Here is a 17,560-nt window from a genome sequence, read left to right on the forward strand (position 1 = left end):
GTCCAAAGATACTATAAATGAGTTAGGTCTTAGTAACCTGACAGTTGTTGGCACACATTGAAAGCTTTGCGAAATGTAAGATACTCCCTGTATTTTGCAGTGTGGCTGACAACCAGTTTAACTCATAATACCTGCTTAAGCGGACTGGTCCGTGAATACCAGTGGAAACTTTGAAAAAATTGTCAGTTTTCTAAACAGTGTAACTCAAAGAATAAAATTTGTAAGTCTATATAATACTTACCATCTTTTAAGACATCTTTTGCAAACATTTTTATGTATGAACCACAGCTTTAGCTGACACTTTTTTAATAGTATTTTTTGTTGCAAGTGAAATAAACCATGCTAATTATTTGTGTACATCATAGGTACACATTACTCAAAATACAAACAAAGTAGAAAGTTTATTTTTTCCTGTAAGTTCTTTACATTATTATCTTTAAAGCAGACTACTGAAAACATGATACTGTCATAAATTATGGTACTAAATAATTTTGAGTATGATTATCAGAAATGTTGGAAATGAATTCAGGGTTTTTCTTCAAAAAAGCATTTTATTTTTGAAGTTAAGTCACAAGAGTTGTCTACTTTTTAGTTAAGCATGTTTTAAGACAGTAAACAAAATTTCAGCTTCCTATCTTTAATAGTTTATAGCCAGAGCATTCCAGAATATGAAATAATTTAACTTTTGGGAAATTCAAGTTAAAGAAAAAACTTGTTTTTTCTATTAAACTTGCATGGCACTAATGCTTCCCCGGTCCACATTCACCTTGTTTCCTGTGTTGTTCTCTGTCCCTTCTCTTTTTCACACTTCTTCATATTCTTGCTTCCTTGGTGGCTTCCAACACTGATTTTTGTGCCTTGAAGAGTCTCCTTCGGTCAGTGGCTATTAGAGCTCTATGCATATTTAGTCTACCAGGCTTTCCCATCAGTTCCATAACATTAAGCCTTGACACTGCACTGTCATTGAAACATAGAACGGCATCTAGTACACCTATTTTCAAAGTATTTAGTTCTACAAGAACAGTTTTTGGTATCTGTTCCCATATAAAATTTTTGAAACTTTCATTTGGATTTTGAGTCCTACCATGTAAACATTTCTCTAATAATGTTGTGTCACTAAGATCCCTATATATAGGTTTTATAACTTCCATTATAGCAAATGACAAATAATGTTTATAGTTGTAGGTCTCACCTTGAGTAACAGCCCTCTGGTAGCCACACCATGAATCAGTGCCAGGTGGGCAGAGCAAATGACATGGGTTGTTATCTGTGGAGGATTTGTGAAAGAAAGTAGCCTGCACTGCCTTTTCATTCCCTTAAGGTCATATTTATTTTGTCTTATGGCTTTTCCATAATAATACTGCAACATGTCTATTTCTTCGTCTGTAAGCTGACCACCAGCTAATTGCTTTCCCTTCAAATTCCTCTTCAGGTTTCTCAATCTTGTACCTAAACTTTTCTGGGCATGTCCAACACATTCCATTTTTTTCAGTTTTAGTGTCAGCATAAGGTTTGGATTCACAAACTTTTTGGTACACTTCTGAGTCTCCCATCTCCTAGGTAAGAGGTATACATCACACCATATTTCTCCACTGACCGGTGAAATATCTTCACAACACTTTCAGATTCCATCCCTCCATTATAACCATAAAATTAATCAAACATTTATGATTTTTAGTTCCTCTAGTGCAGCCATGGTCATTACACCATTTAGGGAACTATGGCCTCTTCATTGCCAGGATGCATCCAGGGCTGCAGACATACATATATTTCTGTCATTCATGTCTACACTTTCTTGAACAGCATTTTTCATTCTATCATTTGCTACTCCTAAGTCTGTAGAATACTTTTATTCTACCTGTCAAACCTTGTAGGGGGAAGTAAGTCCATAAGAGCACAGAGATTTTTTGCACTTCTGTACCCTTTGCCTATACACCTCATAGCATAAGCAAGTTTAATATTTAGTTATTAATGTTTAGTTACGCCACATTCCCTTAAATCACAAAAATTACAAACAATTCTTAAATTTGACACACAACCTCTTCTAGTATGTATTTATGCACCTACCTTCACACCACTATTGCCACCTTCCTTACACTGCAAAGCTTTATCTATTAGTTCAGACAGCACAGAAAGTTCAACAATAACAGGACCTGAATCAATAGTTGACATCTCTATATTATCAGCATTAATACTCTCAGGCCCATTGTCCAAATATTTCAGTTTTAGCTGTGAAGCACTTGGAGGAATGGAACCTCATTCAAGTGTTGTATCACATTGTATTTCAGTATTAGCAGAGTTAATCCGTTTGGTGAACCGATTTCCATAAAATTTGTGTTGTTTAACACTGAACTTCTTAATTCTTCCCTTTGCTTTCAAGTGGAATAAGAAACTTATGCACACAATAAGAAACTCACACACACAATTACTTCACTCTAAACAAAATATTCATGCCAAACACAGCAAACAACGACTAAAGTCTCTGTATAAACAAAAGATAAGCAACTGTAAAGCTTCCACAGATATGCGAACTTAAGGGGCTAAAAAGTCATAAAAACGAAACAAGTGAGAGCAAAACTTTATTTTTAACAGAGCTAGCTGACTGTGTGCCATGGGGACATTGTGGTGCATGCAGCAACTTTTAAATTCCTCTAATTTTGGTACTTTTTGTGGTCCATTTTCCTGGAAGTAAACTTTTTCGTGTTCAAAAACTACAGATAATTTTTTTAAGATAAAAACTAAAAATATCAGTTATTTGCAGTTATTCACATACATGTCCCCTTAAGACAGACACTTTTGAGTGCTCTGAATGAGGCATCACACTAGTTGTATCTACGCCATCATGGTTAGAGTCCGCATCAACATTGCTGTTTGACAGAGATAGAAAAATATTCATTTGATGATTGCTAGTTCCCTCACACCTCTTATCACAATAAAAAGAAAGAAAAGGACAGATTGCTATTCACCATAAAGATGGCACATTGAGTTGCAGACAGGCACAACGAAAAGACTGTTAGACACTGAGCTTCTGGCCAAAGCCTTGTTCGGAAAAGAAAAAAAAAGTCACACACACATTCATGCAAGCAAGTGCACCATGTGCGTACATTACTGCACTCTCTCGTTACTGTGGCCTGAGTGTGATGATGTTGTGTTGAGCGGAAGCGATAATCTGGAGGGTGGGAAGGGATAGCAGGCTACGGGTGGGTGGAGAGGAGTCAGCACAGCCTGACAGAGCATGCAGATTCTAGATGGTGGCCAGCCAAGGCTGCCTGTGCGGCATTGAGAGGCTGTGTGGGTGGAAGGGGGGGGGGGGGGCAGGGAAGTGAAAAAGAGAGCAGCAGAGAGGGGAAAAAAACTGGTGGCATTGGCAGAGACTGGAGTACAACGATGGTGAGCGTTCTGAAGTCAGAGGTGGTGATAGGACAGAGGGGCTGGGAACTGTTGGGTGGAGAGTATGGGGATGGTAGGCCTTGGTTGAGGCCAGGATGATTTAGGGAACAGAGAATGTGTTGCAAGGATAACTCTATCTACACACTTCAGAGAACCTGGTGGAGGAGGGGAGGAGCCAAATGGCCCAGGTCACGGGACAGCCATTGAAATCAAGCATACTATGTTCAGCTGCATGTTGTACTGCAGGATGGTCCACTCTGCTCTTGACCACAGTTTTTTTAGTGGCCATTCATCATGGTGGACTGCTGGTTGGTAATTGCGCCTATATAAAATGCTGTGCAGTGATTGCAGCGGAGCTAGTATATAACAAGGCAACTTTCACTGGTGACTCGGCCTCTAGTCAAGTATAGTAACCCTGTGAGTGGACTGGAATAGGAAGTTCTGGGTGGGTAGATTGGGCAGATCTCGCATGTGGGTCTCCCATGGGTTATGATCCCTGTGGCAAGAGGTTGGAATTGAGAGGGGCTTAGGAATGGAGTAGGACATTGTGAAAGTTGGGTGGGTGATGGAACACCAGTTTAGGAGGTGTGGGAGGCTCTTTGGGCAGGAAGTCCCTCATTTCAGGGCATGATGATAGATAATCAAAGCTTGACAAAGGGATATGATTCAGTTGTTCCAGTCTGGGGTTGTATTGAGTTACGAAGGGGGAGGTCCTTTGTAGCTGGTTCTTGGGTGGTGGGAGAACCAGCTACCTGTTCATCATGCAGTACCAAAGATCCTTCCAACTCCTCCTAAAGTGGTGTTCCATTGTCCACCCAACCTCCGCAACATCCTAATCCATCCCTATTCCATTCCCAACCCGCTCCCTTGACACAGGGCTCATATCTTTGTGGAAGACCCAGGTTCAAGACCTGCCCAATTCACCCACCCAAAACTTCCTATTACAGTTGTGTCACAGGGTTATCCTATTCCATCAGAGGCCGGGCCACCTGTGAAAGCACCCATGTCATTGCACAGCCTTCTGTATTGGTATGACTACCAGCTAGATGATGTCTATCAGGATGAAGGGCAACTGCCAATCTGTGGCCAAGAGCAAACTGGACCAATCTGTGGCATAACATTCAGCTAAACATAGCATGCTTGATTTCAGTGGCTACTTAACAACCCTGGGCCATTTGGATCCTCCCCTCCACCACAAGCTTCTCCGAACTGCACCGATGAGAGTTATCCTTACGTCACGTTCTCTGCTGCTGAAATCATCCTGGCCTCAAACAAGATAACCTACTGTCCCCATATCCTCCACCCCACACTTTCCATCCCCTCTGTCCCATCACCTTCTTCCAAATCACTTTTCCCACTCTCATTGTGCTCCACACTCTTCCAGTGCCATAAGTCTTTTTCCCTCTCTGCTGCTCTCCTTTTCCATTCCATCTCCCCTTCCTCCCGCAGAGCCTCTCAATCCCACACAGGCAGCCTTGTCTGGCCACCAACTAGTACCTGCACGCTCTGTCAGTAAGTGCTGATTCCTTTCCCCCAACCCATACCCTGCTATCCGTCTCCCTTCCCTGCCCCACTCCAGATTGCTGCTTCCATTCAAAATGACCATTGCATTCTGGCCGCAGTGGCCAGAGAGAGCAGTCATGTATGTGTGAGATGTGCTTGATTGTGTAACTGTGTTTTCTTCTCTCTTTCTTTTCTTTTCTGAAGAAGGCTTTGGCTGAAGGTTCAGGATGTAACAGTCTTTTTGTTATGCCTGTCTGCAACTCAAATTGTCATCTTTATGGTCATTAGTAATCTGTCCTCTTCATAATATTGTTGGTATTCTAACTTGGACTTTCCACAGTTTACAAAGAAAGACACTTAAGCCAATGACACATATGGGATGAAGTCATTTGAGGTGGGTTGACCAAGGGGCAGAGAAATGGTTTTCTCTCTTTGTGGGAGTTTTATTATCTTCACTGTTTCTTAAAGGATATAGATTACAATCAGTTGTTTTTGTTCTGCTCCTCTCTTTGAATGTATTCTAGCTATTGTTACAAATTGATGAAAATACTTGGTAATTACTGCCAGCCAGGATTCCAGACTGTGATAACCTGCTTTTGTGATGAGGATGTCTAAAAATTTTCACCTTATCATTGTCTAGTCCTTCCAAATCACGCAGATGCTCTTTCATGATTCCAAGTGAGTAACACTCTCAAGAAGCTGTTTTCTGTTTACTTGCATCTGAAATTCTACAGTATTTTGAGATGAGTAATTCCAGTAATACTCTAGGCAGATTGTGTTCTCATTTGTGAAACCGCCAACAGAATTGATATATAAAAGTGCTTAAGACAACCACAGCCCCAGGGTTGTAAGTGAAGCTTAAATACTCATTCTCTCTCTCTCTCTCTCTCTCTCTCTCTCTCTCTCTCTCTTCCTTTGCCACGTGCCCCCCTCACCCCCCCCCCCCCCCCTCCCCGGCCTTCCTCCCTCCTAGATCATTTGCACGATTTTTATTGGTATGTTGTGGAACACAAGTCGATTTACATACTGGCTTAAAATTAATGAGATATAACATACTAGCCTTTTAATATACACTCCTGGAAATGGAAAAAAGAACACATTGACACCGGTGTGTCAGACCCACCATACTTGCTCCGGACACTGCGAGAGGGCTGTACAAGCAATGATCACACGCACGGCACAGCGGACACACCAGGAACTGCGGTGTTGGCCGTCGAATGGCGCTAGCTGTGCAGCATTTGTGCACTGCCGCCGTCAGTGTCAGCCAGTTTGCCGTGGTATACGGAGCTCCATCGCAGTCTTTAACACTGGTAGCATGCTGCGACAGCGTGGACGTGAACCGTATGTGCAGTTGATGGACTTTGAGCGAGGGCGTATAGTGGGCATGCGGAAGGCCGGGTGGACGTACCGCCGAATTGCTCAACACGTGGGGCGTGAGGTCTCCACAGTACATCGACAGTGGTCGGCGGAAGGTGCACGTGCCCGTCGACCTGGGACCGGACCGCAGCGACGCACGGATGCACGCCAAGACCGTAGGATCCTACGCAGTGCCGTAGGGGACCGCACCGCCACTTCCCAGCAAATTAGGGACACTGTTGCTCCTGGGGTATCGGCGAGGACCATTCGCAACCGTCTCCATGAAGCTGGGCTACGGTCCCGCACACCGTTAGGCCGTCTTCCGCTCACGCCCCAACATCGTGCAGCCCGCCTCCAGTGGTGTCGTGACAGGCGTGAATGGAGGGACGAATGGAGACGTGTCGTCTTCAGCGATGAGAGTCGCTTCTGCCTTGGTGCCAATGATGGTCGTATGCGTGTTTGGCGCCGTGCAGGTGAGCGCCACAATCAGGACTGCATACAACCGAGGCACACAGGGCCAACACCCGGCATCATGGTGTGGGGAGCGATCTCCTACACTGGCCGTACACCACTGGTGATCGTCGAGGGGACACTGAATAGTGCACGGTACATCCAAACCGTCATCGAACCCATCGTTCTACCATTTCTAGACCGGCAAGGGAACTTGCTGTTCCAACAGGACAATGCACGTCCGCATGTATCCCGTGCCACCTAACGTGCTCTAGAAGGTGTCAGTCAACTACCCTGGCCAGCAAGATCTCCGGATCTGTCCCCCATTGAGCACGTTTGGGACTGGATGAAGCGTCGTTTCACGCGGTCTGCACGTCCAGCATGAACGCTGGTCCAACTGAGGCGCCAGGTGGAAATGGCATGGCAAGTCGTTCCACAGGACTACATCCAGCATCTCTACGATCATCTCCATGGGAGAATAGCAGCCTGCATTGCTGCGAAAGGTGGATATACACTGTACTAGTGCCGACATTGTGCATGCTCTGTTGCCTGTGTCTATGTGCCTGTGGTTCTGTCAGTGTGATCATGTGATGTATCTGACCCCAGGAATGTGTCAATAAAGTTTCCCCTTCCTGGGACAATGAATTCACGGTGTTCTTATTTCAATTTCCAGGAGTGTAACTCATGTAACTATTGATATGCTTTAATTTTATGTATCCCCCCCCCCCTCTCCTGCATCCCCCCCCCTCTCAACTAACTACCAGTTTTTAATTGAGCAAAATGTGTCACAGATATTAGGTTTAGAATCAGATGTACGTGCATACCTGCAAACATTTAAAATAAGATGTGTGGACTATTATCAGATTTAGTATGTGATTCACCCAGGGTTATAGTTAAAGGGAGAAACAACATATTACCAAGAGGAAACTTAAAAAAGCCAACAGGTGGTATATTAACACCGGAATGTTGGAAACAGATGAGATTTCATTCCTTGAGAAGTTAGAAGCTGCAGAGGAAGCATATTAGTAAACACAAACGTAAGCAAAACATAACACAAATGTCAAACTTCTTAATTAGATGTTCTGATATTGGAAAGGATTGAGAAGAAAGAATAATAGCTCCAACTACTTCAACTTTTGCTTATCTTTTCTTGGAGAAAAGAACATATTTTTGAGAAACATAACATCTGTGTCACCTTTTGTTTGCATCAGTTCTTCCTGTTTTCTGCAAAGTCGAAGCTTTGTCTTTTTATTTTTGGTGTCAGTTTCATTTTATAGATTGTTTGCTTCATGTGTGTTGTAGCAGACAGTAAATAATGAAAAAGAGTTAAGTGAACCACATACCATGCAGTTAAGGCAATGTGCTGTTTACAAGCAAATAAACAAAATTTAAATCATTGCTAAGTTTTCCGATGATGCCCCAAAGAGCTAGCTGCAGCACCAGGAAAATGTAGCTCCGTGTGTGTGTGTGTGTGTGTGTGTGTGTGTGTGTGTGTGTGTGTGTGTGTGTGTGTGTGTGTGTGTGCGTGTGTGTGTTATGCTGAATAGTCAACTCTACTTCTTTCTTTATTTGTCTGTCACCCGGGACTTTGCAGTAACATATGTAGTGTGCCATGACATAGAGATGTAAATTATTGCACTACACATAATGTTTAAAATGTATACCACATGTGTATGTCACTTCAAGTCTGGCCTGTTTTCTCTAGCCGTTTGGCGAAGGTATGGTTACAGTTGTCGTTCCTCAGTTACGAAGAGGAGAAAACAGTCTTTTGTTGTGGAAAATATCAAACCCGTCAACCCCTGTTCACACTTTTGTTGGACACACTGATGTTGTTCTGGAATTTGAATGGCGGAGACCAAAGGAAGGTAATTACGAATTTTGTTTGTTACCTCTATAATTACTGGTTGGGCAGATTTTTTACTTGCTAAATTTGCTATTATTGTTATTATCTTGAACAAATAAAGACTACTGGAATGCAAACATATGGACAATTAGTGCCATCAAATTTTAGCATTCTGTGTAAACAAAAATATTAATGAACAATATCAAATATTATTGTATGTAATAGGTTTCTTTTGGAAAATCAAAAGGAATAGTATCTGTGTAAACAGTAGAGATTTGTGGAAATATGACAATATTTGGGAAAAATGACAATTTGTCAATGGATGTTATGCGATTGATTTAATTGATTATCTTCTTTCATTTTTTGTGGAAACAATATCATCAGCATTGCATAATCCAGTGACTAGTTTCAATGAGCCAGTGATTATCGAAAGAGTAAACATAAATATTTACTTACATTGATAATGAAAAGGGACTCTCACATCATCCCTCACCATGTACTTTTAGTCTGACGTTGTCCACTGGATGGTCAAAACCAGTTACTGCATTGTGAAATACTTATGTGATAGTTGTCACCAAAAGAACAGTACGACAATAGATCACTAATTGAGATTCTTATTAAGAGGACTAATCAACTAACAAAAAAGGAAGAGTGTGTTGGGGGGGGGGGGGGGAGGGGTGGAGGAGGGTAATCGGAAGTATTGTTTGCAACACAGTGAGTACTGGTTGTTTATTCGTAATGATCCAAATATCGCTCAACAGCAAGGTGAAGTGAACTACCAGAGACCCAGGGCAAGATTGTGTTGAATGAAAATTATGAGAAACTGATAGAGAAATAAGGCATTAATCATGCGGATGAGAGTCTACCAAAGAAAGGAGGAGAGAAGACTATAATAGTAAGGTCTGGAGTACAGGAACATCCCACTATATAAAACTGTGGGTGTTAGGATTGAGACTGTATATAGTATAATGAAATGTTGTTGTGTGCAGAAATATCTGCATCAGTGACAATTTTTACAAATTTTTACCAAGTTATTAAAATATGGTGGGCTTTAGCCTTCTTGATTTACAATGGTAGTAATTGTAACTAAATTGTCTATATTAATTTTTTTGCATGTAAATTGAACTTTTTAAATATATCTATAAACAAAGATGATGTGACTTACCAAACAAAAGCGCTGGCATGTTGATAGACACACAAATAAACACAAACATACACACAAAATTCAAGCTTTCGCAACCAACGATTGCTTCATCAGGAAAGAGGGAAGGATAGGGAAAGGTGAAAGGATGTGGCTTTTAAGGGAGAGGGTCCCGGGATTGGAATGACTCCTTACCCTCTCCCTTAAAACCCACATCCTTTTGTCTTTCCCTCTCCTTCCCTCTTTCCTGATGAAGCAACCGTTGGTTGCGAAAGCTTGAATTTTGTGCGTATGTTTGTGTTTAATTGTGTGTCTATCAACATGCCAGCGCTTTCGTTTGGTAAGTCACGTCATCTTTGTTTTTAGATATATTTTGCCCACGTGGAATGTTTCCCTCTGTTATATTCATGAACTTTTTAAATATATTTAAATAATAATAAGTAAAAGATGCCAATTGTTTCCTTCACTGACCCTCCACAGTTCCTGTTCCTTTACCACATGGTGCACTGCTCGTCACTATTGCTACCGCCTCCCTTTACACTAATATCCCTAATGCCCATGGCCTTAACAATTAGTGAACACTACCTTTGCCAATGCCTGGCAGATTCAAAACCAACCACCTCATTCTTAGTTGCCATGATCAACTATATCCTCACCCACAATTACTTCTCCATTGAAGGTGTTACCTACAAACAAATCTGGGGTATGACTATGGCTAGCTGCATGGCACCATCCTATGCCAACCAATTCATGGGCCATATAGAGGACCCCTTCCCATGCACCCAGAATCCCTACCCCTTACCTGGTTCAGATTTATTGATGACATCTTTGTGATCTGGTTCGAGAGTGAGGACTCCCTACCCACATTCCTCCAGAACTGCCACAGCTTCTCCCCCATTTGCCTCACCTGGTCCGACTCAACCCAACAAGCCACCTTCCTCGATGTTGACCTCCACCTCAAAGGTGGCTACATCAGTACCTCTGCCCATCTCAAACTTACCAACCACCAACAATACCTCTACTTCATTAGCTACCATCCACTCCATACCAAGAAATCCCTTTCAAACAGCCTAGCCCCCATGGCCATCACATCTGCAGTGACAAGCGGTCCCTCTTGAAATATACCAAGGGTCTCACTGAACCCTTTACAGACCATAATTACCCTTCCAACCTTGTGCGAAAACAGATCTCCCATGCCTTACCTTTCCAGCCACCCACCACCTCCCAAAGTCACACCTTCTGGTTATGGAAGAGCATTCCCCTTGTGACTCAGTACCAGCCAGGAGTGTAGCAACTGAATTACATTCCCTGCCAGGGTTCTGACTTCCTCTCATTGTTCCCTGAAATGAGGTATGTCCTACACAGTATCCTTCCCACCCATCTGACAGTGGTGTTCCTCCACCCACTGAACCTGAACAATATCCTCGTCCATTGCTTGCTACTCAATTCCTTGCTTCATGGCTCATATCCCTGTAGTTGACCAAGATGCAATACCTGTCCCATACATCCTCCCACCATCACCTACTCCAGTCCAGTCACAAACCTCATGTGTCCCATCAAAGGCAGGGCTACCTGTGAAACCAGTCATGTGATCTGCAAGCTAAGCTGCAACCGCTGTGCTGCATTTTACATTGGCATGACAACCATCAAGCTGTCCGCCCACATATGGCCTCCGACAAACTGTGGCCGAGAAAAAACTGGACCTCTGCGATGCTAAGCTCGCCAAACAACACTACGTTCTTCATTTCAATGACTGTTTCACAGCCTGTGCCATCTGGAACATTCCCACCAACATCAGCTTTTCGAACTGCGCTGGTGGGAACTCTCCCTGCAATATATCCTACATTCACATAACCCCCCCTGGTTTCAACCTTCATTAGTCATTTTCCTTATCCATCTAGCCTCTTCCCTGTTCCCATTCCAGCACCACAAAACCCTCTTTCCAGCAATGCACCCATTCTTTTTACCTCTGTCCTGTTCTGTGTTCTTCTAATCCCCTCCCCAGAAAATCCCTTTGCCTTCCCCACGATCTAACCTCTTGACTGCACCTAGCTGCCATACCCTCTCTGCATCTCATTTCTGCATGCTACCAGTAGCAGCACTTTACTGTCCTACTCTGCTATCCCTCGCCGTCCCTCCCCCAGCCACCTCCTTACCCGCACCTGGTAGCCTCTACCATCATGTGCTGTTGCTTTTAGTCTGACTTCAGCTGCCAGAGATTGTGATCGTGTGTGTGTGTGTGTGTGTGTGTGTGTGTGTGTGTGTGTCTATTTTTGACAAAGGCCTCGTTGGCTGTAAGCTCATTTTCTGACAGTTTTTGTTGTTGTGCTTATCTGCGACTCAGCATCTCCACTCTATGGTGAGTAGCAACTATCCTTTTAATAATATTGTTACTTTCCATCCTGGATTTTCCATTGTTAAATTTTATAATTAATCATTTAACATTGAGAAGAATAAAGTAAAATGAATGAAAAAAAGTAATGACAGTAGTGGCCTGAATCAACCATGAGCCAATGAATTATATCGCTGACCTGGCTGCTGTGCTACTGTGCTTATATGTGAACTGCTGCTAAAATGTACTCATACTTTATGCATAACTCTTTAGTGAGAATTTTACCTTTTCGTGTGACACATTCAGGTAAACTATTCTAGGAACTTGAAAGGGGTATCAATGTGTTTCTTTTACTCACGTAGTTTGAACCAAATTGGTGAGCCTCGTCCCACATCGTCCTGTTGTTGGATTTATGTTTGGAATAGATCTCCTTATCTTTTAAATTTCACTTTCTTCTCAGAAGATCTACTGGAAAAGGGCTCCTTTAAGAGCTCATCTCCAGAAAACCTCATATACTCAGATTTTTTTTACCTCCATGTATAGCTTTTTGACTTACAGAGGTAGTAGTTGTAACTAATTTTATGTGTATAAATTGAACTGTTTAAATATAGTTAAATTTTATAATTAATAGGTAAAAATTGCAAAGAGTAAAATACAGTAAAGGAAAAATATGGTAGTAGTAGCAGGAATTGAACCCTAGCCAGCATATAGGTATTTGGGGTGCTTCATCACTCGGCCACAATGTTGTTACTTCAGCTGCTCCTAAAAAATCCCTCATACTCTGTGCTTTTACAATATGTGGCTCACACTTTCAAAGAGAAATACTGACCAGGTGATGTGAGCAATGTAGCACTCATAGTGCCAGAAGGGATGATGTCACACCAGAGCATGTGCGGTCAAAAACAGACAGCTGCGGTCCTCAGCTCACCATCCTTTCGGCACATGTCACTAGTTTGTAATTATGGCAGTGAGAGAGCAACAAAACATGTATTTGTCCATTTTATGTAGCACTCAAAGAGAAATGGTGTAATTTTAGTGCAATTTCCAGCTTCCATTCGAAGAGAAGTAGCGAACTTTAGTGTGATATTTACAGTGTGCTGTAGCACATAAGCAATTGCACCTAATCATATAAAATAAGGAAATTGCATAGTATATCATTTGCACATGAGAAGAAAATGGGAAAGAGAATACAAACACCTAGTACAGTATTGGAACAAGGATTATTATTAATATTATTACATTAATATAAATTCCATTCTATTTATATTTTATGTTAAACCTTTGATCATGTACCTTTATTTTCCTTTCTACATTCTACTTTTCCATTGAGCTTTAGTTAAAGTTTGAATGAATCCCCATCAGAATGCAATTATTATTGTAGGAACAATTTACCTACACACATCAAAAGAAGTTTTGCATCGCCCTGGTTCCAAGAGTTTGGGAACCTGTATAGAAATTTGGAATAGAGATCAACATAAACATTATTTCCGCCCTTTTTATTGCTCATGAAAACCACATGTTGCATGTTGTACCATGAGACCTTCAGAGATGGTTGTCCAGATTCCTGTACACACCAGTACCTCTAATACCCAGTAGCACATCCTGTTGCATTGATGCGTGTCTGTATTTGTTGTGGCAGACTATCACAAGTTCATCAAGGCACTGTTGGTCCAGATTGTCCCACTCCTCAATGGCAATTTGGCATAGATCCCTCGGAGTGGTTGGTGAGTCACGTTGTCCATAAACAGCCCTTTTCAATCTATCCTAGGCATGTTCAATAGGGTTCACATCTGGAGAACATACTGGCCACTTTAATCGAGAGCAATGTCATTATCCTGAAGGAAGTCACTCACAAGATCTGCATGATGGGGGTGCGAATTGTCATCCATGAAGATGAATTCCTCTCCAATATGCTGCCAATATGGTTTGACTTTTGGTTGGAGGATGGCATTCACATATCATACAGCCATTATGGTGCCTTCCATGACCACCAGTGGCGTATATCGGCCCCACATAATGGCACTCCAAAACAGCAGGGAACCTCCATCTTGCTGCACTCACTGGACAGTGTGTCTAAGGCATCTAGCGTGACTGGGTTGCCTCCAAACATGTCTCCGATGATTCTGGTTGAAGGTATATGCGACACTCATCAGTGAAGAGAATGTGATGCCAATCCTTGAGTGATCCATTCGGCATGTTGTTGGGGCCATCTGTACCACACTGTATTGTGTTGTGGTTGCAAAGATGGACCTCGCAATGGACGTCAGAAGTGAAGCTGCCCATCATGCAGCCTATTGCGCACAGGTTGAGTCATAACATGACATACTGTAGCTGCACGAAAAGCATTATTCAACATGGTGGAGTCGCTGTCAGGGTTCCTCTGAGCCATAATCCGTAGGTAGCGGTCACCAACTGCAGTAGTAGCCCTTGGGCGGCCTGAGCGAGGCATGTCATTGACAGTTCCTGTCTCTCTGTACCTCTTCCATATCCGAACAACATCACTTCGGTTCACTGTGATACGTCTGGACACTTTTCTTGGTGAGAGCCCTTCCTGGCACAAAGTAACAATGCGGACGTGATCGGACCGCTATATTGACCGTCTAGGCATGACCGTGTACCTCCTTTCTGGTGGAATAACTGGAGCTGATCAGCTGTTGGACCCCCTCCGTCTAATAGGCGCTGCTGATGCATGGTTGTTTACATCTTTGGGCGGGTTTAATGACATCTCTGAACAGTCAAAGGGACTGTGTCTGTGATACAATATCCACAGCCAGTGTCTATCTTCAGGAGGTCTGGGAACTGGGGTGATGCAAAACTTACTTTGATGTGTGTATTTTTTTAATATTCAGATTTTGAATCTCAATTAGAAGCCCACACCTTTTCACTACAGTATTTTATTGATTCATTTTGACAGAGCTTGTAAGAGGATTATGGCTATGCCATAATAATATGCAGACATAATTATATTGCTATGAACAAAAAAAACATTGATTCCTGTCATGTGAAACAACCATTTCCAAACATACACAGAAATGTACAAACTGATATTCAAAGTTTGGAATGTATTTAAGATTAAGACAACTGATCAGATTTTGCTCAGACATGATCCTACTAATATGTTTGTGTCATGTATGAGAGTAATTGTAATGCAGTAAGGTCTGCTGTGTGTGTGTGTGTGTGGGAGGGGGGGGGGGGGGGGGGGCAAACGTGGAAATACCAAAAACGTAATACTTTACCATGCGTAATAAGGGAAGGAAAATCCTTGACATTCAAAATGGCTTCCACTCATCTCAGAATAGATAAATAGTGGTCCCGTATGATTTTCAAGGGAATCTCATATCATTCTTCCTGCAAAACGTGGCAAATTCAGGTAAAGATGATGGATGTTGATATTGTCCACACAGTCTTCTCTCCAAAGTGAAGCACAAAGGCTTAATAATATTGAGAGCTGGTGGCTGTTGTGGGCAGGAGAGACACGGCAATTCATCCTCAACCTCACAAAACCAGTCCTGGATGATGCGAGTTGTGTGAAAACGTTCCTGTCATCTTGGAACACAACATCACCATTAGGGAACAAAAATTGTATCATGAGATGGACTTGATTAGCCGAAATGGGCACAAAATCCTTGGCAGTAATCTGAGCTCAAAGAGTAATTATGAAGACCATGGGTGCTATGACACGGCTGCCCAAATCATCACCGAACCCCCGACATGTTTCAGTCCCGAGATGTAAACTCAGCCAGAAGTTGGAAATTGTGTGAAACAAGACTCCTCTGACTAAATGAGATTCGTCTGTTACTCCATAGACCAGGTTTTACGTATGTCTTGTAATCTGAGGATGGTATAAAGGAATATTTTGACCTCATTGTTTGTTTTATGTGTATCTGGCCTGCAAAAAGCAATGAAACCGACAGCGATTGATACGTGGCAAGTGACTGTTTGTGGTAGAGACTGACTAAGGATGTGCCACATGCATCGTTCTCAGCTGCAACTCCTCTTTTATATTAGTTCATCCGACATAGGCCATACGGTGTATTGAGAGTAGAAAAGATATTTTTTGGTAGAAGATTTTGTGAAGCAGGAGCTTGTAAGCTAATTCAAATACATATGGTCATTTTCACAACTAATAAAAATTTACAAAAATATCTTCAATATTATGAAATATATGATTTAGTTTTAAAAAATAGCATTAGAAAACTTCGATAAAGTTACTAAAGATGTTTTTGGACATAAATAAATTTAATTTTTCTTAATATAAAGTTATTAAGTATAAAAACTTTCCCGTTTTTCTGTCTGTGATTATGACAATACTTTGACTGTGTTTAAGGTAGAAGACTTCAAGTGACAGTGGCCGATATGGAGGGGGTAGAGTAATGCAGAGCACTGAGTTGAAAATGAGTTGAAAATCACTCTCATTATGTTGATGACTACTGCAGATTTCACTATACAGCACAGAGGTATAATGTTGCCATTTGGTAGAACATCCGTCCAGAGCAAACACTTGCACAGTACAGGTCAGGGACAGTTAGGCTGCAGTGCCAAAAGACAGTCTGAATTTTCCTTGAATTTGGAATATAACAAATACTGTCCAGTCACATACTTATTTTTATAGTCTTGTCAATCCTATGTGCTAACAATTTCATGAGGTACAGGTATCGGGCATCATTTAAAAACTTCCATGTGCTACGAGCTTTAAGAGTTCTTTGTTAATATGTGGAGACCCATGTTGATTATTTCACCTGTTAATTTCCTGAAAAATATGAATTTTATTTAAGATGGTGCCCCTATTTTTAACCATGGTGATGGACAACTGCAAATTCGAAATAATAAATTCTAATTGACGGCTAGAAAAAGAGCTTCATCTTATCAGTTTGCAAAATATGAATAACTGTAATAGTGCCAACAGACAAATGAGAAGCACATGTTTGAATTTCCATCTTCCCCTTATTTGGTGAAATAGGCAAGCATGATGAATTTTTATTTTGAGAGGGTGAGAAAGAGAGGGGGGAGTTACGTTGTACACTGATTGGAGTGATATACCATGTATTGAGCCAGTGTGGTTGCACACAATTTGTCCAGGTAACTGCAGGAAACAAAATCTCTCAAAAATAGTTTATGCCTTAATGATAGATTATGCACTGTATCATATGACACTTTTTCATGAAGTCTGAGGCTTCAACAGCTGTATTTGTTGCTTCCCAATTTAATTGCAGTCTACCTCTATGTCACAAAGCTTCGTAATCAGACACAAAAGTAGGAATTGATATACAGTACATCCACTTGTACATCAAATATTGCTACTTACCTGTCCATCAACAGGTATGAAAACACTTCAACTCAAACGTCCAATTAAAATAGTATCTTGTTAACAACCACTCCAACCCCTTTATTTCCCTCCCATGTTTTTACTTGTCACATTGTACTTCTATCATCTCTGGACAGAGGATACCATAGTGCTTATCAGTGAACTATCAGTGACCTCCTACTCTCTCTGAAGTCTACCCCTCATCTTTGTCTCTCCTCATCCTTTCCAACCTTCTGCTAC

At 41.8% G+C, this 17,560-nt stretch overlaps 1 protein-coding gene across 4 annotated transcripts in view; it reads left to right on the forward strand.

Annotated features, from left to right (window-relative positions):
• Window positions 1-17,560, forward strand: part of LOC126088526 (GATOR complex protein WDR59) — a 271,830-nt gene that overhangs the window by 74,780 nt on the left and 179,490 nt on the right. For all 4 annotated transcript variants that reach the window (XM_049906688.1, XM_049906689.1, XM_049906690.1 and 1 more), the window contains exon 7: window positions 8,405-8,564. In XM_049906688.1, the coding sequence (XP_049762645.1) occupies window positions 8,405-8,564 (160 nt within the window). The remainder of the gene's footprint in view (window positions 1-8,404; window positions 8,565-17,560) is intronic.

The sequence above is a fragment of the Schistocerca cancellata genome, chromosome 6 (genome assembly GCF_023864275.1).
Source record: "Schistocerca cancellata isolate TAMUIC-IGC-003103 chromosome 6, iqSchCanc2.1, whole genome shotgun sequence".
NCBI lineage: Eukaryota > Metazoa > Arthropoda > Insecta > Orthoptera > Acrididae > Schistocerca > Schistocerca cancellata.